Raw genomic sequence first — 24,948 nt, forward strand, 5'->3', positions numbered from 1 at the left:
CAAGGCTGAAAGTTCGGCAAGTTGGTTTACGTTCATTGTGAAAAACCCCGCTAATATGAATACGGAGGGCCAGAAGAAACACACGGACGAACACTGACGCGCAACTGACACTTTAGTGAACTCACATGATGTATATACATACGTTATCAAAATCCTGATTAAAAAAAGAAAGAGAAACAGCACCCCTACGATTAACCGCTATCAACACACGCGCAGAACAAAGACGTATCGCAAAGTTTATCACACAAATTATAGCAGCATACATAGCTCACTACGTCGCTGGCTGCGATCGGCAATTGCGCATACACGGAGAATTTCCATTATGGAGAATCTCTTACTCCACAACGTTTCTGCACAATTTGTCAGCGACTTCCCTTTACCAATTAAATCTGTTACAGGCTAGGAGTATGTGCCTATGAGTCCCTCGTGCTACATCTTGTCACCTTGCTGTAGCAGAAACGTGGGAGACACATTTTGCAGTAATTCGGAGCCTGGAAACGTGCGTTAACTTTTGAGACATTAAAAAAATATATAATTCAGGGGGATTTGTCGCGGAGATTATACGGAGTAAAAAAAACAAAAATGAACGAACAGGGCATCGAATAAACGCACGGTGTTTTGTGTGATACAGGTAGCGAAGCAATAAGCTTGCGCCCTTGTATCTCGTTATTCAACGGGCGTAGTCCTCTGGAATATTCCTACTTGGCATTCTGCCCACCCACTTCTCCCACTGATAGTAGATCGTCCCGATACGCAGATACACGCCGTGCTCCTAAAGTATCAATCACGACTTCCACGATACATTTCTGGACGATCAGATCTCTGCTGCTCTCCAAGGCATTTGAGGGCTTACCGAAGCTACAAACATCAACCGAAGGCCTTCGTGTGAAAAGCGGAACTTCGATATTCGCGCCAGAAGAAATGGCATTATACATCAGCTTATATTTCACGAGTGTGAAAACTGTGTTTGCGTTTACGCGAACGCTTCTGCCAGGGAGAACGTGGGAGAATACCTCATGCGATACCAGCTTTACAAGAGAAGTATGCTTGTCGTCTGGGACGTACATACGTCATCGTAAGCGAGAGAAGAATCAGTGCCGATTTTCCGAGCCATTGATTGCCTCAAAATATACGAGGCGGCAGAAAAGTGTGATTTGTGCGGATTCCTTGTTGGCTTTCGCATCTCTACAAGGCAGTGATGAAAACCAACTACTCGCAAACACATCGTCGACGATATGTTTGCACGTGGTACCACATGACAATGCCTCCCTCTCCCCTCCACCCCCTCCCTCCCCGCACCCCCTTCCTTATCTCTGCCAGTTCAGCAGCCCGTGCGCTGGCACGGTGTTTTCAATGAAGCTCTAATTGTGAAGATTCGGCTGGACTAGCGGTGTAATTTTATGCTCGTGGTAAAAAGGTTTACACCCTTAAGGGTGTTTTCTTGTCGCACTGGTAACGCCCTTACCGTTAGGGCCTTAAACAAATTTATAGAGACTGACAACGGAACTTTAACTAAGCATGCGATGACAAATGACGCAGTTGAAAGCCATGTAATCATTCTAACAGCCTCAGGCACACGGAAATATGCTACAAGAGAATTTCACAGGGAGAGATATGTAACACTCCTGTCGGATTTAATTGCGCGCCCAAGGATGTCAAAATTATTGTATAGTTTTAAACTACGTTTAATGTCATCACACGTCTAGTTAGAGTTGCGCTGTCAGCCCTTATAAATTTTTGTAAGGCCGTAACGGTAAGGGCGTTACCAGTGCGACAAGAAAAGGTGTAAATATTTCTACAGTGTAGGGTTACTCAAAGACAAAGAAAAGGACAAAGGAAAACGGAAACCATGAATTGGTATATTGCAGTTGGTGCTGGGACATGTTGGAATAACAGGAAACGAATCAGCGAACTGACTCACGAAACCGGCCACATGAATATCCGGAAAATCAGTTTACTTCGATATCAGCAATGAAAACGCGATTCATATTAGCAATACGCAACAAGAAATTGTGCATGTCAAACCTCGTTTGCCAAATACCACGGGATCATTCATTTGTGAAATGAACTCTCATAGCAAGTACCACATGGATCTAGACCATTCGATAATAACCGAAACAGAAATTCATCACCTGAGACTTGTTACAGCGTACACCGTACAATATACATGTACGTTTGATATGTGTGATACGTGGCTTACTCTTGTTGGAACAATGAATGAGGTCGTCTGCTATTTATAGGATTCGACTGCCGATGACACAGCCCGCCTTGACGACATCTAGAACGAGCACTATACCAAACTGATCTCCATCTAGCTGCTTCACCCGTAAATATGGTGGCCCTATTCCATCGAAAACAGGACAACCAAAAGTCATTGAACGCACCTGAACATACTCTCAAGGCAAATGCATTCTAAATGTATACTATAGGCGCCACACTGGACAGCATTATGTAATCGCAACCCACCTTAAGTATCAGTATTCGTGTGCGCTTGTTATCTAGTATCGCTGCCGTACTCATGCTTCCGTGGCTTGTGTAGTGAAGCACGCCTTCAACTGCATACTGTCTCTTTGCGCGTGCAATACGCAATTTGTGCATTTTCCTCAGATGCGTGTTCATCTTGAACCTTATGGCAGCCTTTCTAGTAATCAATAAACGCCTATGTATCGCGGGTCAGTAGAATTCGTAGCGAATCTTGTACTCGCCTTTGGTCCCTGCATGTTCCACCGTGTCTAGGACTGCATCCGGACATCTCGACTGCTCTCTTTAGCTAGCTCTGCGCCCGATTTTGCGAGTTTAAGACGTTCGTGCGGTCTACAATATTTTTTATCATTACGTTTAGATTTTATATGAAAAGGAGTAGCCATGGCCCTTAATACACTGCTAAACTTCTTTATTTTACATTTCTCTTTCCCTGTTATCTTTCTTATCCCCTTTCCCATTCCCCCGGTGTAGGGTAGCAAACCGGACGTTATTCTGGTTAACCTCCCTGCCTTCTCCTTATCTCTTTCCTCCCCCCTCCCCCTTATTTTACATTTATCTCAACAAAAAAAGGAAACAACTTATTACCACGAGATTAATCGTTTAGATTTCTCGAGCTCTCAATTATCTATACGCTCAGCGAAAACTTTCCTGCTTATGCAGTGCATTCACGGACATCCACCGGAAGTCAACAGGCAACACCAAAGTCGTCGGCGAATATTCTGCCCGTACGACAGCGGGACCGGCCTGGGCCAGTTTCCAGGAGTTACTCGGATCTCGACGTTGCCAAGTCCGAAAGCTCGGACGAGGCAAAAAAAAAAGGAAAGAAAAAAAGAAAACCCTGCACGTGTCTGTCGTCCTGCGGCTACCGAGCCGCGCAACCACTAGACGGCACGTGCAGTAAATGCTCGTCTCGCAGCTGCTCTTTTCCAAAGAAAAAAAAGAGACAGAGAAAGAGAGAAACGAGTCAGATAAGCATAGCGTGCGAAAACAACCCTGTGTTCACAGCCTTGCTACCTCGTTGAGGTATGGCGCAAGACATACAAAATAGAAGTTGGGGTCATTTGTGGAGATGCCAATGGTTAAAAAAAAATAAGAAAAGAAGGAAAGAAACCAAGTTTTAAAAGAAGAACAGGGGTGGGGGGAACTGGAAGAAAAGAAACATGAAAGTTTGAGAGCGAGAAAAACCGTTCTTTTTTTGTTTTATCGGGAAGAGCTAAAAAATTGACAGAGGTTTCCAGCCCTTGAAAGTAACGACGTAAATTTCAAACAAACTTATTTTGTACAGGAAAGGGCCCAAGAGGCCAAACCGACACCGTGCAGATCGACTGCATGATTTGATTACCATGTTTTGTTTATTTAAGGGTTTGCATTTGGAAACATTTACACTGTGCGTGTAGGTTATGTATGCTTTGATGGCGCATTCACTGCGTCAGAGCCGTTTAATCTCGTACGTCTAGTCAGTGGAATAAAATAACAGTTAGAATAGTATCGCTGCGAAGCTTATTCACATCGTTATAGAAATGACAGGAGGGAAGATGCCTACAGGAGGGCTCCGCCAATCGTACCACTGCTGCTCTGTACAGTGCGACCATACGACGGAACAGATTTGGGTTTTCAGTGCAGGACGGCGCGTCACGTGAGCACACGTCTCGCACCGCTTGCGCGGATGGAGCATGTCGAGATATTTCTCGCACCCAGATTCTGTCGGCGGAACACCGCAGACTAGGCTTATAATGCTTTCTATGTCGAACAACAATGGCTGTCATTCCGCCGGCAAAAGAGCGTTTTTTGAGGAAACGAACGCTCGGTCGTTTTCCACTTCGGACAAAACAGCCACCGCGGCTCGAACGTTCGTTTTATTTTTCGTTTTTTTTTTTCGCAACGTCCACGGTTGACATTCCTCTCGCATAATTCTGCCGTTGTGGTATTCACGGAGCGTGGGACGCGGACAGCAGACGCATCCTTCCTGCTCGCCCAGTCCGTCGTGTGGATACCCTTTCCAGCCGGACTGGCCGCAAAATTATTGTCTGCGGAGCAGTCGTCCTGCAGAGCCATCCAACTTGTGGATGCGTTTTAAGCCATGTACTCGCAAGCTGCACACGAGGGTAGGGTATAAATATTGCGTTAACATATGCGACAATTCGAAGAGTTCGCAATTAGGAGTACACATAACACAACTACGATAGGTGACACCGAGGCGTGCTGCAACATAGTATGCGTAATTCTGTGGCGAGACATGCGTGCCAACGCCAGGGTTGTTTGTTGACGTTACGTCACTCGTGCATTCTGCCGTCAAGCTGAGTGCAGAAATAACGCGCGCCCGTTTAGAGAAGCTTATCGGACGCGTTCCGAACAGCTGATGTCATTGGTGATGTATGTAAGTGTGAGCACGAAGGAAATTGGCGCGACCTTCCCCGACCTGCTTCGTTTCATTCTGTATTTTAAAGGAGTACTGACATTATATATTCGAATTTTTCAATTATTTGTCTTAAACGAAGGTCCTTCACCTCTAACTCGCAGAAGAAAGATGCTGGCAAGCATCCAGAGTGTCTTAAATAACTAATTTTATTGGCTTTTTTTTTGCAGCATGTTACGAGGAGCTGACTGCATCGACTGGTTTTCGAGGAGCTGACTGCATCGCGACTTTGTGACGCAGAATGTGATCACGTGGAAGCAGGACATCGCAATGTATTGTCACTAGCCCCGGCTAGCTCGGTCTCCGGCTATGCTGCTATAGTTTTGAGGAACGACGTAGCATTTTTTTGGTGTGTACCTTTAATGCGATGGACTCATACTTGGTGCTACCAAAAAGTTTCTGCAATTGGCTCATTGTTTTATTAATGATAAATTATTGATGATATTATTGATTACCGCGGATCCAGATCATGAGATTGAATTGATCAGAAGAATAAGAATGGGTTGGGGTGCGTTTGGCAGATATTCTTAGATCATGAACAGCAGGCTGCCATTATCCCTCAAGAGAAAAGTGTATAACAGCTGTGTCTTACCAGCACTCACGTACGGAGCAGAACGTGAGTGAGGTTTACGTGAGGCTAACGAAAAGGGTTCCACTTATAAATTGAGGACGACGCAACGAGCTATGGAAAGAAGAATGATGGGTGTAACGTTAAGGGATAAGAAAAGAGCAGATTGGGTGAGGGAACAAACGTGAGTTAATGACATCTTAGTTGAAATCAAGAAAAAGAAATGGGCATGGGCAGGACATGTAATGAGGAGGGAAGATAACCGATGGTCATTAAGGGTTACGGAATGTATTCCAAGGGAAGTATAGCAGGGGGCGGCAGAAAGTTAGGTGGGTGGATGAGATTAAGAAGTTCGCAGGGACGACATGGTCACGATTAGTACATGACCGGGGTAGTTGGAGAAGTATGGGAGAGGCCTTTGCCCTGCAGTGGGCGTAACCAGGCTGATGATGACGATTGTTATTGATGATTCATTGAGTTAGGTGCCATTTGAAAACTCTAACCATTTTGTCGTTGTCTTACTTTATACAGTGTCCAGCATTTCTCTTTTAAAATTAAATATAAAATGATCTTGTGCATACCTTTGATCTGTTCTTGCTAAATATTTGTGGTAAAATTGCATTTTATGGTCCGGCTTGTTCCATGTACTTGACACTGCTACTTGCCAATTGTTTTTCAAGAAAAAACGACAAACTAGCCTGGGATGGCTGGGATTGAACCCATGACCTAGAGTGCAGCACTTCAACGTCTAGCCGGGGCAAGTAACGCGGAAAGTTGACACCCATTTCAATGTTGCTCAGCGTAAACAAGGGCTCCTCAGATAAGTACATGCTCCTCAGAAGGAAACCTTCGACGTCAAAGGTAACTTCGACTTGTTCTCTCAATCAATCAATCAATCAATCAATCAATCAATCAATCAATCAATCAATCAATCAATCAATCAATCAATCAATCAATCAATCAATCAATCAATCAATCAATCAATCAATCAATTGGTCGGTCAGTCTTTCTTTTTCATTAAACAACGGATTAGCAAAAGCCGCATAGAGACGGCGTGAAAAACCCTCAACCCCTTGACTACATACGACAGCGAGGAAGGGAAGAAGAAATACACACCCAATGAAATAAAAATAAGCGAAAATAAAGGCGCGGCATGTCACCGCACACAATATAAACACCGCAGACAGATGTACTTAATCACTGCTTGAACCAATAAGATATACTGTGTTCGCTTATCAACGAGTACCGATCAATAGCAACAACGACATGGTTACAAGTTTGACATATGCTTCAATACTTGAAAGGGAACAATTGACAAGATATCAACAAACAACTTAATAAATAAACCTAACCGTATACCTGCACCTCTCTGGGGCAGCCGCTTCTAGAGTCTTTGGACTGATCGTTAAGAAAACAGGATAGGCTTTGTTGTTTCTGCTGAGGAGCCCAAGTTTTATTTGTGCTTTTTTTATTAAGGGCGAAGAGAGTTAGTTCCAAATAATTATTTTTAACACCATGAGCTTATTCTAGTGCTTAGGTTTGTCGACTGTCGTCGCAGCAAAAGTCGGTCAAGGCTCTGTTGACTTTTCTACGTGACAGTGGCCTATTAGAAAGACTCTAATGACCCCATCTCGTCCCTTCTCATATTTTTTTTTCTCATGCTTTCATTTTTGTCACGCTCTTCTTTCCGTCTTTATTTCCCCTTTCCCTTCCCCTAGTGCAGGGTAGCAAACCGGACGTTTTAAGTCTGGTTAACCTCCCTGCCTTCCTTTCATTTGCATCTCTCTCTCTAGGTTTGTCACGTGTGAGCAAGCATACCTTTGTGTTCATTATTATTATTTTGTTTTATTTATTCCAAATACCCTCAAACGCGAGTGCACTGTACAGGAGAGCGGGTTAGAAACGAGCGGTATGTTAAAGTTATACAAAAGAAACGGTAATGCAAATACTCTTAAGGCAGAATACAACAAGAAATAACGATAAAACAAAGAAAAAACCCGTAATACAAACAAAATGACTTGCTATGTGGCACAGTTACAATGAAAAAAATTGACTCGCCATCCCGGCCCTGCGAAAGTGTGGATGTCCAGCAAAGCTGTTAAAGGGACCCTGAAACGATTTTGGCGATTTTCTACAAACGTACTGAGTCGTTAGAGTAGGTTCTTCTGATCATTAATTGATGCATCTAAGTGCTCTACGTAAAGCGTGTAATTTATTATAAGGTTTTAAAAATACCCATCGCTGCCGATCGCAGCGCACTGCTCGGCGGAATTTTAAGCCGCCCCTACCCATATGATGCAAATAACCCATATTACGTCACATGGGCGAGCTATCTGATTGGCTGACCAGGGCGCATGGTCGATAATTTTTGCAACTTTATGGTGAACAAATGATGCTCGTAATAGTTGGAATGTTAGTTATTTTGTTTTTGCAAAAAGAAAATAACTTAAAGAGAATACACAAGAATAGTTTTTTAGTACACTTCAGCACTTCCGGCACACAGCAAGTGTCGTCTGCTTGTGTTACAACGTACTCCATTTTGACGAGAGCTCCGCGATCAGAGTCGGTCTCAGTCTTTTCGCGAGCACTATGATTCGACTTTGTTGCCTTGTGGACTGCAAACCTAGCGACCTGCAAACTGCGAGTCCAGTATTAGGGCAAACGCAAGCGCAAGGGGACAGGGTCTGGCCGCTTGACTCTGCCGGGATAAGCCAGGAGATGAGCAGAAGGGCAAATGTGAACGGTCTGCACGGTGCAGCCACCTGGTGGCACAGAGCTCAACCATACACAGTAGCAGCAACGAAGTGTATTCTTTGCTGCTGGTGTGTATTTTTCGCAGGAGTGTAATCATCAACACGTTGATTTATAAATGTTTAAAATGCTTTACACTTGGTTAGAGCAATATTAGCGCTTTGTTTGACTGGTTAAGCGCTGCGCCAGCAAGTGTCTGGACCGTGCAGACCGATCAGGCTGCTCACGTGCGTCTACGCTAAAGTTCCTTCATCAGCTTGAGTTTATGCCTCCAATCATTTGCCGAAATGACCAGCTTGCCTGTTTTTAGCGGAGTACCGGACACGTTCGGCGCTACGACAGAATGCTCGCAACGCACGCTGCTTCGATAGCTCTCGGTCGACGGCCCAGCGGCTAGCGGAGAGGTCTCGCGCGGGAGGGGGCGTGCTCCTAAACAACCGGAAGTGAGCGATGTGACGTCGCATCGTGACGCTGAACCAGTGAAGGCGGAGCTTAGCGCCGCTCGCTCGGCGAGCGAGTTGAGGAGGAAAAGCATAGCTAGGGAGGAGGGTAACTTCTAATCGCTTGTAGCTCCATTAATACGTAACACTTCACTTAAATTGTGGTGCGAATGTTCTACTTAAGCTGTACCCTACGCGCCTACAAAATTTGTCCGAACCGTTTCAGGGGCCCTTTAAAAAGCGCCACTACGACTGCTGAGAGTGGTATCCAATGCTTTATTGCTTTAGCGCAACGGTAACTTAGAGTGCCAGTAGTAATGGAAGGAATGGTCAATTTGACAGCACGCCACCACTGGTCGTACTACCGTTTCGTTTTCCCTTTGCCGCTCCTCTTATTCACGCTGCTCCTCGGGAGTCCTAACTATGCGTTGCCTACACATAGCGGTGCTGTAACAACAATGGAATCAGTTTCTAGGCTCGTTCGTTTATAAACGAAAGACTAGTGACGTCACTCTCCACGTCGCAAGCTGCCGTCGCCGCGGCAGCTTGCGCAACAGTAATCTTTACCGCGAAACGTATGCGCGGAGCGCTACTTGCTGCGCATTGTTATGCCAGGAGCGCCTTCTCCTCATTTGTGTGCTTCAGATGCTTGCTTTGCACTTGCTCTTTATTGAAACGAATGCGTTTCGGTGTGATATATGCGTGATTCCAAAGAAAGTGTGCCCTTTCCGCTTCACTTTGCTGAGTGCTTGAAGCTTGCTTCGCCTCTGCACAACCTCCGGAGGCACAAACTTCGGAGGTTGTGCCTTCCGATCCTGGAGACACAACCTCCGGGATCGGCACACATTTTTGCCCACGGACATCGCCACGAAAAAATGCCGACCAATGAGAGGCTAAGAGCTTCCCTTTAAAATGCATATAAAGATTGTCTGAAGAAAGCATGATCGGTGGATGGAAACAAGATTGGCGGGAAGGTGATTCCAGTCACGTGAGGTGCTCGGTGCGAAATAGCGCAGAAATGTGTTTGTGCGAGGCGATGTGCAATCAACTTTACTAATGTGGTCAACCCGCGATGAAAGGTACGCATGCGCAGGGATGAGCTCAGCGTGTAGATGATGATGATGATGGTAAACTTTGTGAAATAAGCTTTCACGAAAAACTTTCCTGCATGACGATAAATCAAGCAATGATAAGCGCTTTCATTGCTGTTACGCTGGATGCACGGAAATAACTGGCTTGTATGGAACGAGTGGCATTGTTCCGAATCAGTTCAAGTGCATTAATAAGGTTATCAGGATCCCAAACACTAGCGGCATATTCTAATTTGGGGCCCACGAGGGTTTATTAAAGAAGCAATTTTAGTTCTGTTGGATACTTACTCAAACTTCGACGTAAGCACCTTACAATTTGATTTGCTTTATTAATTATTACGGTGCCGAGACTTTTCCAGGTTAAGTCGGACGTTATATTGGTTCCGAGATATCGATAGCACAAAACATGTTCTAAGCGTAGTTTTTAAACTGGGCGGTGTTCGTTTGTGCGAAAAAAACGCATTAGTTTTCTTTAATAATGTTTAATTCCATAAGCCCCTGGTCGCACCAACCCAATCTAAGCCTGATTGCAATATATGTTCATCATGGTCCCTGCAAATTTCTCTAAATATAACACAATCATGGGCGTAAGGATGAATGTTGGAAAAGCACGACTTGGTAAATCACCAATGTAGATTAAAAAATGCAATGGGCCTAAAACTGAACCCTGAGGCATGCCAGATGCAACATATGTTGGTGAAGAATGCTTGCGTTTCCTTTCTTTAAGAATCTGCGCTCGCTACTTTATTGTCGAGAATGCTATATGCCACGCTGATATTGATATGCCGTTCGAGACCTGAGAGTACCGAGCGCGCTGAGTTAAGTAAGAAAAAAAGAAGGCTGTATGCAAAGCTGTATACTAAGATCCCTCCGTGTCGCGACAGAGATCGAACAATTTCTCCTTTAACGGTAATCGTGCACTATACTTTCCTCAATAACCCACAGCACACCGTCTTCGACATCGATATATACGGATATAGTGCTGGACAACACCGATCAAACACCGCGCGAAAGTTTCCAAAGCGCTATAATCTCAAAAGTCTAAAAATTATTCACGGAGAGTGAACTCGGCGAAATTTAGCGCTGAGTACGACATTCCACGTTGCACAGGCTGCCGCCGGAGTTTACGATAGCAGCCAACAGAATACCTCCTCCAGATGCAGTGGTATGACTGCGCGAATGAAAGGCGACGGCAGAACTCCCGGCAGGCCTTTTGGCTCACTTCCGATCTTGCTCTTCGATCCTCTTGATCTCATCATGTCGCTGCCAGCGTCTTAGATCGAACTCTGCTTCGAGGAGAATAATTCTAGCTCTCTCTGTCTGTCAGCGCCGCCCCTTCAACTTCAGCTGCTATCGCACTCTTTATTCCCGGTCGGGTGCATGTGTTGTGAGAGCATCACTTGGCTAAATTACGTACATGCGCAGAAGCCTTCCTGTGAAGTTCTAAAGCACCACAAACAGATGATGAGAGTGCATGCTTTCCTTAACTGCGCACCAAGATAGCTACATTGTGTTTCAAATGAACGTTGCATGATTAATAGATATTCCGTCAGCTCTCGTGATAACGAGATCTTCATAGTCGTTGTTCGCGTTAAAATCTGGGCCGATCAGCCGCGTCAGCCGGTGTAGCGGATACTTCTCAGCGGATGTAGCTGCTCTGACAAGACAGAATGAAGCTGCAAAGTAGCCATGACGTTGGATATGTTGCCTTTTCTAGAAACACAGCTCAATGTCACCGTAATAAATAAGCGAATGAATGAATGAATGAATGAATGAATGAATGAATGAATGAATGAATGAATGAATGAATGAACTTTATGACAAGGATGGCTCAGTGGCCTAAGCAGGTGAGAGGGTCAGTGGTGGAAATCATAAATAAAGAAAACAAGGAAATGTAAAGAACAAAAAAGGCCACAATTATTAATTGACTGCGGTCCGCACAGACACTCATTTAGAAAACGACTAATGAAGTGCCGTTTATCGAGGCACGTCGTAGAGCAAACAACGATGAATTCAATCTGGATAGCTGTGTAGCAGTCGTTCAGTCTCAGTGGTATAGCGTCGAAAGTTTTAGCTGGCCTGCTGGCGCACTGCTTTTCTGACATCTTTGTACTCGGAGGCACCAGTCATGTTGAACAAGCTTCAGTGAGCACAAACCATTTGGAGGTGTTATGTACCGAACCTTTTATATATGTTCCTTGCGGCCGCGTAAAAGCACAGGCACCAATGTACGCTTCATTGTTTATTCTATAGCCACATGCACAGCCACTAAGATGTGAAAAAAAAAGGAAAAGTGAATACGTCACAGCCTGAAAAAAGGCAAGGTCCAGGAACGCTTTTATTTTCCTTTCTCTGCGATAGCTCGCTCTGAGGCATAAAGTCGCGAAATAAAGTTAAAGATAACCTTGATGTCGTATTTATCGCACCATACCTAGGAAACAGCGATAATGTGGTTCTTGCGCTCAGGCGTTACCGTCACGTGGCTTGTTTGGATGGAGACGTGCAGTGTTAGAGAGGGTATAGTTGAAAGGGAAGTGGAAATGGTCTCCTGACCGCCTCGTAATTGCATAGCGCGCGGACGGCGCCTGAGTATCGAACGGCGATATGAGAAAGATACAGAAAGGGGAGGAAATTCTTAGGGAAACAATAGAGAATAGTGGAGTTGGCAGCCGTGCTCACTGAAGCTGCCCGAAAAGCGTTAACCTCACGCAATCTCAAGGCTGTTCTTATCGCGAGTGTCACCTGTCTTGTTGTCATGCGATCGTGCGAGCGACGTGCCAAATCGTGGCTTGTGAATTAGCGCAGGTTGCGCCGGTGTGCACTTTGTTGGCCGAGGCGAAGCACAAGCAGGGGATGGAGATCAACCTCCCGGACTGGCACAAGACTGTAGGGTGCACTCAAGCCCTATTTAAGACTCTTACTTACCTGACGATGCTACCAACGCTACAGTCGGATCCGATTACAGCGGTTCTCAGATAAAGCGACTCTCTATATCGAACACGCGAAACTTACTGACCAAACATCTGCCTGATAACGAACTCGTGTTGCTCTTATCGACGGATCTGGCCCACCCGTGCTGTGCCGACATTAAGGAAATTGAATTGGAGCAGGTCAACAACAACCAAGCGCATCGAGAGAGAGAAAAAAATGATAAAAGGAAGGTAGGGAGGTTAACCAGGTCTGAGCCCGGTTGGCTACCCTACACTGGGGAAAGGGAAAGGGGGACGGAAAGATGAAAAGAAGAGAAAGTCCACTGGAGATATCAGTCGGTCACTCAGTCCGAATCACAGGCGCTCACTCAATCCGGTCGCTTTCAAATATCGCAGCAGCGCTTTTGTGGCCTTTTGTAGCTGCGATATGCGAGGCCATGGTCCCAAGATCTTCTTCAAGGTGAACGGCTTCCCATCCAGCTGATTGAGAGCTGTGCAGAGGTCTTGCCTTTCGTTTTCATAAGATGGGCAGTAGCACAGTAGGTGTTCTATGGTTTCCTCGACACCGCAGGCATTGCACTTGGCGCTATCAGCCATTCCAATCAGAAATGCATAAGCATTTGTGAATGCGACTCCCAAACGTAAGCGGCACAGCACTGTGTCTTCATTTCGCGGAAGACCTGGTAACAGCCGCAGTTGCATAGAGGGATCGAGAGAATGCAAGCGATGGTGAGTGAATTCAGATGTGTGCCACTTCTCCAATGTCAAAGAGTGCGCTAGCTTGCCTAAGTGTTGGGCTGCGTCGGTCCGCGATAAAGGTATTGAAACAAGGGTTGCTCCTTCGTGTGCTTTTCTAGCAGCTTCGTCAGCGAGGTCGTTGCCGGAGATACCGCAATGACCAGGCAGCCACTGAAACACGACGTCGTGTCCTTTCGCGATCATGAGATGGTGCATTTCTCGTATCTCCGACACGAGTTGTTCACACGACCCGCGACGAAGAGATGCCAGAAGACATTGTAAGGCCGCCTTGGAATCGCAGAATATAGCCCACCGATTAGCCGGTTGGTTATTAATATAATCAACGGCACCTCGGAGGGCAACAAGCTCCGAACCAGTCGATGTTGTCAAATGAGAAATCTTGTATTGGATGCTTAGTGATCGTGATGGTATAACCACTGCGCTGGTGGAGCTGGTCTGAGTGGAAGAGCCATCCGTATATATGTGTATTCGATCAAAGTAGAAAGTGTGCAAACAATCCAGAGCTGCTTGCTTCAAGGCCAAGGTAGGCAGGTCGGTCTTCTTTCTTATTCCTGGAACCGTAAGACGCACTTGAGGTTGTTTTAAACACCACAAAGCTGAGGTTGAACGTGCAGAGGGTGTGAAACCCGATGGTAAGGAGGCACGATGGATGCTGACCTTGTTGGAGAAGGACGCCTGTGGTCGTCGTTCCGGCAGGCACGCAGGAGAGCTTGACTGCATCCGTGAAACATGACGAACATGGGCTCTAAGCGTTTCGGTACTAATATAAGTCGTGATCGGATGGTCTTTAGCCATTACAATGGTTCCAGCTGTTGAGGCGCTGCGCGGAAGGCCTAGGCAAACACGTAGTGCCTGCGCCTGCACGCTCTGAAGTTCTCGAAGATTAGACTTGCATGTTTTAGCAAGCACGGGAGAACTGTAGCGTAGGAATCCGAAGAACAGTGCTCGATATAACTGTAGCATGGAGCCCACTGACGATCCCCATGTTTTGCCGGCGATGAACTTGAAAACGTGAACAATAGATGTGAGCTTCTTCTTTAAGTGGGCAACATGAGGGCTCCAAGTGAGGTCTCGGTCTACAATCACGCCCAAGAACCGGTGATTTCTCTTGTAGGAGATAGGCTGACCATTGATGCATACCGGATAAGGAGTCATCGTTTTTCGCGTAAAAGCGAGTAACGCACATTTTTCTGTTGAGATGGTAAGGCCCTGTGCGTGAAGGTAGTCAAATGCCTGTGTTGCTGCTTTCTGTAACCGTGCGCGAACCTGCAGGCGAGTGACCGCTGATGTCCAGATGCAGATGTCGTCGGCGTAGATTGAAACACTCACTGTTTCCGGTAGAGATTCGGCCAGCCCAAGAAGCGCGAGGTTGAAAAGAATAGGGCTTAGAACACCACCTTGGGGAACGCCTCGGCATGTGTAGTGGTCGGTAGTCGGACCATCTTCCGTTCGTACGAACAAGGACCTTTGTGTCAAGTAGTTACTGACCCATCGATATACTCGTCCCCCTAGTTCGATTGTCAGAAGTGCGTCTAGAATGGTTTGATGGAAAACGTTGTCGTAAGCGCCTTTCACGTCAAGAAAGAGTGCTACTGATAATCGCTTCCGATATTTTTGTTGTTCCACAGATGTTACTAGATCGATGACATTGTCAATCGATGAACGACCCCGTCGAAATCCCGCCATAGAGTCAGGGTAAATCTTGTAGTGTTCAAGGTACCATTCGAGACGCATGAGGATCATACGTTCCATGAGCTTCCCGACGCAGCCTGCAAGAGCTATAGGCCGATAGGATGCCAGTTCGAGCGGTGACTTTCCTGCTTTTAGAAGCGGTACCAGGCGGCTGCGTTTCCATTCCTGTGGGACGACACCATCTTGCCATGAACTATTAAAAATGCTGAGGAGTTCTCTTCGTGCTTCTCTGCCTAGGTGTCGCAAAGCAGTATATGTTATGCCATCGGGCCCTGGTGAAGACGAACACTTACAGAGCGCCATAGCAGCTTCTAGCTCTTCCATAGAGAATGGAGCGTCCATACTTGCATCTCGTGGGCCGGGGATGTTGCCTAGAGCCATGATGTCAGGGACTAAAACTGTGCCGCCGGCGACGTTCGCACAAAATTCCTCTGCGACGTCTATCTCACAGCGGTTTTGATAGAGAGCAAGGGCGTTGAATGGGTGTCGTTGCTGGGGGCTTGAGCAAAGACCCCGTAGGGTACGCCATACACAGGACAATGGCTTGCGGGGGTCTAGTGAGTCGCAAAAACACTTCCATCTTTGATTCGCTAGCTTATCCATACGGCGTTTGATCTTCTTTTGCATGCGCCGAGCTTCTCTGAGGTCAAGAATTGACTTCGTGCGCCTGTACCTCCTTTCAGCTCGGCGACGTAGTGCACGAAGCCTTTCCAATTCAATGTCATTCTCTGTACGCTTTGATGGATGTGTGAAGCAGCGTGTACAATCTTGCATAGCGTCCGCAATTATGTCTTCTAATCTGCGTGAAATATGTGTCTTGCATGTGTCTTCTACGCGATCTTGAAAGATTGACCAGTCGATTTGGCGAGAAACAACCGGTAATGTGGCGTCTAGTCCATCAATTCTCACATAGGTCGGGATATGATCACTTCCATGGGTTTCAATATCAGTGAACCACTGCACGCTCAAAGTCAGGCAACGTGACACCAAAGTCAAGTCAAGGCAGCTACTGTACGTAGTTCCTCGCAGAAATGTCGGGCTTCCGTCATTTAGAAGACACAGGTTGTGGCCTGATGCAAAGGATACTAATGACCTGCCCCTCGAATTTATCCTGGAGCTTCCCCATATATGGTGGTGAGCGTTGAAGTCCCCTGTTATTATCCAAGGACCGGGAGTAGCAGCCATAATATCTTCCAGTCTTTTTCTATCAAACTGACTTGTTCGGGAAAGGTAGACGCCGAGAAGAGTAAAAGACAGCTTCTTCTTTTTCACAGTAACACAGACGTATTGGTTACCGTCGTGTGGCGCTACTTGTTGGGAAAAATACGTAAGGTCCTTGCGAATGTAGACCAGAACCTTACTGCTACGGACACACGTGTTGGAAACAAAATATTCATATCCCGACAGTCTTATGGAGGCTGATAAGTTCGGTTCACAGATGACCAGTATAGGAAAATGGTTTGCAAATACGAACTGTCTAAAATCCGAAATACGGGACCTCAGGCCTCTTGCATTCCATTGGAATATGGAGGCACTTCTCACATCATCCCGGAACGATCGTTGTTGTTGTCGATGAGCCATGGTTCTGCTGTAGAAGTTCTCAAGCACTGGACTTCTGAAGGCTCACTAGAACCGTACTGATGGCATCCAGCACTTGCAATGCACTTCGAGCTGTTGGTGTCTGTAGCTTGTCCAGAAGAACACGAATAGCACTCACCAGAGAGCTGATCATAACAACAATTTGTTGATCTTGGTCCGCCAATTTATCAGGAACAGACGAAGTGTCCCCTGCTGTAGAAGTATCACTTCGCTCAGTAGGGGCATGTAGCTTCGGGAGTGCAGGCCACGCGTCAGCAGCCGTGCTGTTCGATGCACCCGTGTCCTTTGAGCTGACTGCGTTTGGCCTGGGCGGAAGAGTGGGTGGAGATATACGTGTGTGGCGTTCTGCAGAGGCTTTGGAGGCTCTTGATCGACGTCGGCGACGTGATCGTCGTCGCTTAATAGATGCTGCTGCTTCTCGGTGAGACGAGTGGTCTCTAACCATTTTCCTCAATATTTGCATTTCCTTTCGAATCAAAGGGCATTCCTTCGAAGATGCATCGTGAGGGCCGCTGCAGTTTGTGCACTTCAGCACACTGGCCTCACACGTGTTTGTGGTGTGGGGCCCAGTGCAGCGAGAACAGACGGTAGTGTTATTGCACACACTGCTCACATGGCCAAGCTTCATGCACTTCCAGCACTGCAGTGGTTTTGGTATAAAGGGGCGAACTGCGTGTCGGAAGTGGCCCACTTTTACATGCGATGGGAGGGATTCGCCCTTAAATATGATCTTCACACACCGTGACGTGCCGAGACGAAACGCGTTTGTGATGATGGTGTTCTCTGTAGCTGGCTTGATTAAGATTGACAGATCGGAGTCGACAATGGTCTCGTCAACATCGTAAATTACGCCAGTACGGACTTGTTTTCCCAGCGGAATATAAGGGCGGACTTTCATCCCGCCAAGTTCCGTGATCTTGCGCAAGGAATCCAACGCAGCCGCGTGTTCTACGTCAATCGCTAGCACGTTCTTACGGGTGTTCACTCTGATGTCTTTGATTTCGTTTGGAACCAGCGCCTCTAGATGAGAAGACACGGCTTGCCTGTTGAGGCGTCTCAGGTTGTCAGTGGCGAGAACTGGCGAGAACAGGATGGTGAGCTCCTCGGTATCCCACGAAGATCTCACGGTGGACTCACTCGAATTCGATGATGCGCTGAGAAATCTTCGCTTTGCTTTACGACTCCGCACCAGCTCGAAGGTGTCGTCACAAGAATCTTCACCGCTGACATAGTACTGCATGGTGTCGTCGCTGTCAGTGTCGCTCTCGGTGCCGTTGCGCTTCCTGGAGGCAGCCGCCGCGGGCACTGCCGAGTCCGGCGGACGCGCGTGAGGCTCCATCTCCATCTCAGTTAAGGAGGAAATAGCAGTCCACTGGCAAAGTCTAGGAAATTCACAAAATGAGTAGAGCTGGAAGAGCCGGCGTTCTGCCTGAAGACACTTCGTCGTCTTCTCCAAGCGCATCGACAACTGCATTGTCTCAATGACGTTGAGAAACAATTCAAGGCACAGACAAAAATTACTTCCTACTGCAAGTAATTCTGTTTTCAAGATCCCTCCCTAGATTTTCTCCATTGGAGATAGAAAACTCCTACTTAACGAATGCATAGCAGAAGTCCGTTTAAAATAGTTATAGCCGAGTTTGGGTATATCGAATTACCTGACTTGTCGAACTGTTTTCGGCGCATAGGCCAGTTCGCTGCAACCGCGTCCTATTGTATTTCTAAAAATGAATTGTCATAAAACTGTTTTTACGGATTGATGACAACGCAACTGCAATGTCTGCCACAATGTCTTCAGTGCGTATCAGAGGCGACTAAAAAAGTAATTATAAACAAAATCAAAACACTGTAAAGCGCTTCGACCCCTTTGTGTCTACATGCATATATCATGCATCATTGTTACCTCCATACCATTCATTGGCAGCGAGACTCTTGATGCCTGATTGGGCACTTTAGGTACTTCATTCAGTTAGAGAATTCCTCTGCCATCGTTATCTGTGAAGTGCTATCCTCAATCAACCACAGACAATAACTAGCTCACTTGGTGTGTATAAAATCATATGCTGGAAAAACTTTACTCCCCAACTGTGGAAAGAAGGCAAAACTTCAACGCTGCTTTCGCTTTCTAAAGGAATGCTGAGTGGCCTGACATAAATATAGGGCAATTATAACTCAGCTCTGTTTCGCCCGCCAGCAGTCAAAGAAAGTAAATTAAGTTCTGCGTTTTCACGTGCCAAAAGCACGATTTCATTATTAGGCACATCGTAGCGGGGGGGGGGGGGGGCGACGACGACCCTGGATTAATTTTGGCCACTTTGCGTTCTTTAACGTGCTGCAAATGCACGGGACATGGACGTTTTCGCATTTCGTTTTCCCGCAACCTCTTGCTTAGCAGCGTAACACCACCGCCACGAAGCCACCGGGGCGGGTAACCCCCAGCCAGCAATGCTCACTGGAAAGCTGCCCCCGGTGAAATCGTTCACCATTTACTGGTCGGCAGCTGGGCCTAAATGCTTCCAATTATCTGATGCACAATGCTGACTACTTCGAAACCTGCGCCGTACCACTTAAGCCGTGCATATCATGCCGCGCTATCGTGCCTGCAGTGTCACGTATGCGTCAGACGAAACTGAAAGAGTCATGACCAGCACTCTTGACACCGCATCGTGCGCCATCCTGCCGTGTTGCACTTCTCGTTGTGCGCCTCATGCGTGCTTATCGAAACACAGCGACCACACCGCTGGCTTGATAGCAGAAGCGTGTCGTGCTATGAAGTGAAGACAGTGCTATGACCGCGCATCACACTGACTCGGGGATTGGCCCCCTTTGCTGTGACAGTGTATCCGGGGTCGGCGCGCAGGCTAGAGCGGCCCGATCCTTACTCGATGAAAGACCGACCAAGCCAGGGCGCCAAACTAACTCCAATATTTAGTAAAGTATACGGATAAAAAGGTTTGCCTTATTTAAATAATTGTGCTCTTAATGACGTACATTTGTTGCAACGATGATATTTGTGTATCAGTCGTTTTATCACTGAGTAATTCTATAGAAAGTAAAGCCTGCAGGCAGGACATTGTAGTGGTAAAAAATATGGTAGTAATGTTCCACATGTCTGTTATTCGGCAGAGCAGCAGCACCAAGCCTCGCTCAGATAAGTCCGAAGACGGTTCTCAACGATAGCTTCGTTAAAAAAAAAAAGAAACGGTTTACATTTCATCACCGCTGCTTGTGGAGCCCTCTCTTTCGCATCGTTACCGCGGCAGCTAGTACAAACGGGCAGAGTCTGTATAGTTATATTTTCACTATTGACGCCTATGACGTTGTAGATTAGTTAAGGGAAATCAGCTTTTTGCCGTGCATATAGACTCGTACACTCGTAAGAGCATGAGCGGCGACGCCATCGCGCGCCAAGAGGACGGCCTTCGATATTATCACAGCGGAACGCCGTGAACTCGGATGCCATACAAAATACGCATACTGTCCTCAAACGGAACTGTGCTGCAGCGTTAAAAAGCAAATCTGCCAGAACGCCTAGTGAAAACACAATCCTTGCATGTGACTTCCTGGCCTGTTATTACCACGAACAAACAATGACGGCCAATGCAGAATCGTTCTTACATCTATTTTGGCAGTCGTTTTGATGCTATGCCTCAGTTATTTCCCCGGAAAGGTATGAGAAGGATTGCAACTTCTGCAAAACTCAGTTAGGCACGCTCCAACAAGTTATTGGAGTATGCGATTTCGTCAAGGCGATCTCCCCACCTCTTAACTGCCCCGCTACCCTACGCCATCCCTCATCCACCCTTACCGAGCGATGGGAGACCTTGCTAAGCAGCACCGCCCTGGAAGACCAGCTCGTCCTGATCTCCAGGGGCCAGGCAGCTAGGGAAGCATATGGGTCCCGTGAAGAGGGAACCACTTCCATCGACGGCGTCTAAGAAGATGTCGAGCTCGGCTCAATAAAGTTGTCGCTCTCTGTCTCTCTCTCTCAGTGATTTCATTACTCCGAGGGAGTTATTTCCAGGAAAGGGGACGCATGGGTTGGGACGCAGATACCACGTATTGGACATGGCTAGCAAATCAATCAATCAATCAATCAATCAATCAATCAATCAATCAATCAATCAATCAATCAATCAATCAATCAATCAATCAATCAATCAATCAATCAATCAATACATAAATAAATAAATCGTTATTATGTGTGCCCATGAAGAATGGGAGGGCGACATACGGGCGCACAGAAAAACTAAGTCAAAACTAAATTAAAAGGTAACACAACTACGGCTCAGAGTTACAGGATAAAAAGTAGAACTCAAAGCACAAAATTATCAAAATAAGCATGCACATAAGGGGCAAAAATCAAGCAAGAACACAACAATACATACATTCTACATTACACACATATACAGAAGGGCCGAGAAAGTGCGAACCTCGGAACGGAAAGAAGACAACGCGTTTCAAAAGATATCGTGAGATGGAGAAAAGGACATTTGTAAAGACTTTGCATTTTGTGGAGAGGCAAGTGTCAGTTTAAAGGGGCCGCAATGTGTAAGAGGGAATGTTCCCCTTGTTGTTTTCTGCAGAAACCGTAGTTGAGTGCTGTTTCCATAAGGAAAAGACGCTCATCCAGGCGACTCGATCGTTCTTGACCTCAAAGCACATATATGACAGTAGCAGTGCGGAAAGCCCAGGAGAGCGTGTTCAGAGTTTCTCTGTAAATGGCATCAAGTACATACTCGCAAAACATGTACACCGCAGCGAAAATCTGCTTGCACGCATCACTTACAACCCAAAACGATGACTTAGGGAATCGCCATGTTACGACCGACACCGTAAAAGAACGAAAAATAAAACTGCAAATTCTGTCAACTGTTGGACAGAATTTCCTCCCATATTTCCCAGCAAACGGACGCATTTCACTCCCAGACTTTTACTCAAAAGAATTGTCTTGTGCTCATTTTTTTTTTCGCGATCAGTTACATGCAGCATATTTCATAACAAATCAATGCTTTGCCTGTAGCAGGCATTTTTGAAGAACGTCTGTATTTTGAAACTTATTATTTTCTCTTCCTTTATCCTTCGCCGTCATATTGCAGATAATGATAGGATTGTTTTAATTATTTCAATAATTATCGTGATTTCGCAAGTCTCTTGCAGAGAATGGACAGGTTCAGAAAAAAAAAACATTAGGTTAAAAATTGGAATCCATGATGATGCTGTTAATATCATTGGCCCCGAGCGCGCATGGGGCCATTTAGCTTCTTCCAGGATTTGTAATGTAACATTAAACTCAAAAACAATATTCAAATATCGCCTAATCTTCCATTTTCTTTTTTTTTCGCGTTTACTCACTGCGCCGCGTGAACTTGCGATAAAGATATGACAGAGTACGGTAAGGTACAGTTATACGTCCTTCTGTCCCTCCTCCTTCTTATTTTTTGATAATCCATTAAACTTGTCGACAGAAGACGTGTACTGGGCCATATGGCTTGATCGACAAATATATGTCGTGCCCGATATCCCCCAATAGCTATAGAGGGAACACTGCAGGATGAGTCATTTTAGCTATAATTTATTATGGTGCTTCTTCGCACTGTAACTTGTACTTAATATGACTTCATCAGTTATCTCTCACAATAGAGCGAGTAACGAAAATGCACTACTTCGCCGAATAGCAATGCAGTTCTCTCTTTTCCTATCCCGATGAACACAGCCAAATTTGGTCGTCTCCAGCCTGGGAATCGATGTTACCGGCATTTAAACATTCTTCGCAACGAATAAGGCAACGACGTCTTTCGAAGAAGCTAGGAAGGTCTGCGAGGAATGCCTGTTATACCACGTGGGCTAATTTCGTGCGGCTGCGCTCTGCTGCTTCCGGCACGCGGCGGGCTTACGAACCGCGATCACGTATATATGTCGGGATGCGGCAAAACGAGTCAGTCGCTCCATCTCTTGAGCGCTTTTTCCCTTGACAAAGCGCCACTCTTTTCTCCTTCCCCGATAAAGTGTCCCCCTTTTCCCGGTGATGCGCGGGAAGGCATTTCCCCCGGAAGCTCATTTGTGGAAGTCACGTCACACTCACCTGACCCAGAGAGACGCGTAAACCGGGCCGTCGCGTCCAGCAGCCCGTGTCGCCGGAGCTGGAACTCCAGCGCCGACGAGCTGCGGCGCGCGCAGGACGTCGCGGCGGCTTCGGCCGACGCGGAAAGGCGTCGCACCAGCTTCATCAACGAGCACTCGAGCGCTACGCGCGCTTCCGCTCGGAGGCGACGGCGGCCAGAAGCCGGGAGGCTGCAGCCGAAGCACAACACGACAGTCGCACAACGGAGAGTCGCACAGCTCGGAGCACCAAACGATTCTCTCTCTCCCTTTCTCCGGGGCCAGAGCCGTGGGTCCACCACAGCGCGCGTATCCTTTGCCTGTCCCGAGCACCAACAGCGAGCCCGAGCATCTAACCTGCGAAAGGGCCGCGTCACGCAACGGATTCCCGCGCACGTCCGCGGGAACAGCGCCACAAGTCCCGGAGTGCCCCCATAACCTTGACCCGATGAGCAGCGGCGACGACAGACTGGGTCGTCTGGAAAACAACTCGGCCGCCGCTCTTGTTTTGAAGGGGTGGCGCGAGCCGCGCGCAGATCGCGAATTTCGGAGCGCCGGATCGACGCAGCCAGCCCCGGGCCCCAGCGCCCCGGAGAGGAGGGAAGGTGATGAGGAGGAGAAACACGGAGGAGAAAAAAAAAAATAAACGGAGTAGGAAGGGCGAGGAAAGTCCCTCGTCACGGAGGCATACGCGCAACCACCCAGTCAGAAATAGAATCCCGCCAGAGGGCGCCTACGGTTGCTCAGCTCCTTGCTCGGCTCGACGTAACGATTCCTGAATAGAAACGCCCCCGCAATTGACGTCGTCGGCAACTCGAGGTGGTGCTTAAAGGTCTCCGCGCATGCGCGTGCCGTGGCGCGGCAAGGTTCAAGCTAGAGCAGTTGAAGCCGCGGTTTTCGTTCCCCACTTTCTTAAGCGTTCGGAGCTCGTTGTTTACAGAAATGACAAATGGCACTGGTTCGCAGTAGCTCGAGTATTACGTCATAACCTAGTTGTTTGGAACATGCTGACTGATCGAAGTGGTGTTCCTCCAATAACCCAGAATCTCTCACCGCTTTAGATTCATGTCGCGCTGCAAGTGTAGATTGTTTCTCTGACAATTTACACTCTAAGAACAGTTTACACCCTTTGGAGTGCCCCTTCTGCCACACAACGATAATCGTCACCTGCCTTGATGTGTTTCCTTTCTTTAACGCTGCGAGCCCGGTACTTTCCAGTAACGAACGGCATGCGCGTTATCAGCATGATAGCATTTCCTGTCGGCAATGCTATCATAATGTTCGTTACTGGAAAGTACCGGGCTCGCAGCGTTAAAGAAAGGAAACGCATCAAGGCAGATGGCGATTATCGTTGTGTGGCAGAAGGGGCACTCCAAAGGGTGTAAACTGTTCTCAGAGTGTACGGCAGCAGCCGCATAGAACGGGCTGTAAGTCCTTAATAAAGCGTCAATGGCGTAGCGAGAATGTGTTTCTAGGGAGGAGGGCGAGAGCGCACTTTACCGAGTGAAAAGTGGAGAGGGCAGGCGAGTGTTGTCGCACGTCGTTTTAGGCCAGGTACCCCGGATACAGAAATTTCGAGAGCGGAGGGTTGGCAGTGCCAAGTGGGTGCCCCCCTGGCTACGCGCTTGTCTACGAAATTTTAATTTCATATAGACCATGTTGAGTATGATGCGCGGAACACGTGCTTGATTTTACCTATTTATTTTTTTATTTATTTTTGTTTCAAAATATCTTATAGGCCTCAAAGCGAGACATTCAGTAATGGGGGCAGGAAATATAACATATACAGAAAACACACATAATATGTGACAAAAATAAAACCGTAGCAGTTTACATACTAGAATCGTAACTAAAACCGAGATGAAAAAGAATTAATTAGTTCACAAATCACTAATGAAAAGATAATATAATAATACGAAATAATTCATAGACTCATTCGATCAACCAATAGCGCTCAGTCCCCAGAAGCTGCGGAACACCTGATCAAGGCAGTGGTCAGACCTGTAATGCAGCAGAGGGTGCTAAGAATCTCTGGACCCGGACAGGCCATCCACAGAAACTGTCCCTGGCAACGTTTAGCACACGAATTTTCTCGAGGGAGGCTAGCTTAGCACGA

At 46.9% G+C, this 24,948-nt stretch overlaps 1 protein-coding gene across 1 annotated transcript in view; it reads right to left on the reverse strand.

Annotated features, from left to right (window-relative positions):
• LOC135910807 (prestin-like) overlaps positions 1-22,975 on the reverse strand; it is a 271,569-nt gene extending 248,594 nt beyond the window's left edge. The window contains exon 1 of the mRNA XM_065442913.2: positions 22,816-22,975. Within this exon, the coding sequence (XP_065298985.1) occupies positions 22,816-22,960 (145 nt within the window). The 5' untranslated portion in view covers positions 22,961-22,975. The remainder of the gene's footprint in view (positions 1-22,815) is intronic.
• Positions 22,976-24,948: the final 1,973 nt, after the last annotated feature.

This window comes from Dermacentor albipictus, chromosome 5, assembly GCF_038994185.2.
Source record: "Dermacentor albipictus isolate Rhodes 1998 colony chromosome 5, USDA_Dalb.pri_finalv2, whole genome shotgun sequence".
Classification (NCBI taxonomy): Eukaryota; Metazoa; Arthropoda; class Arachnida; order Ixodida; family Ixodidae; genus Dermacentor; species Dermacentor albipictus.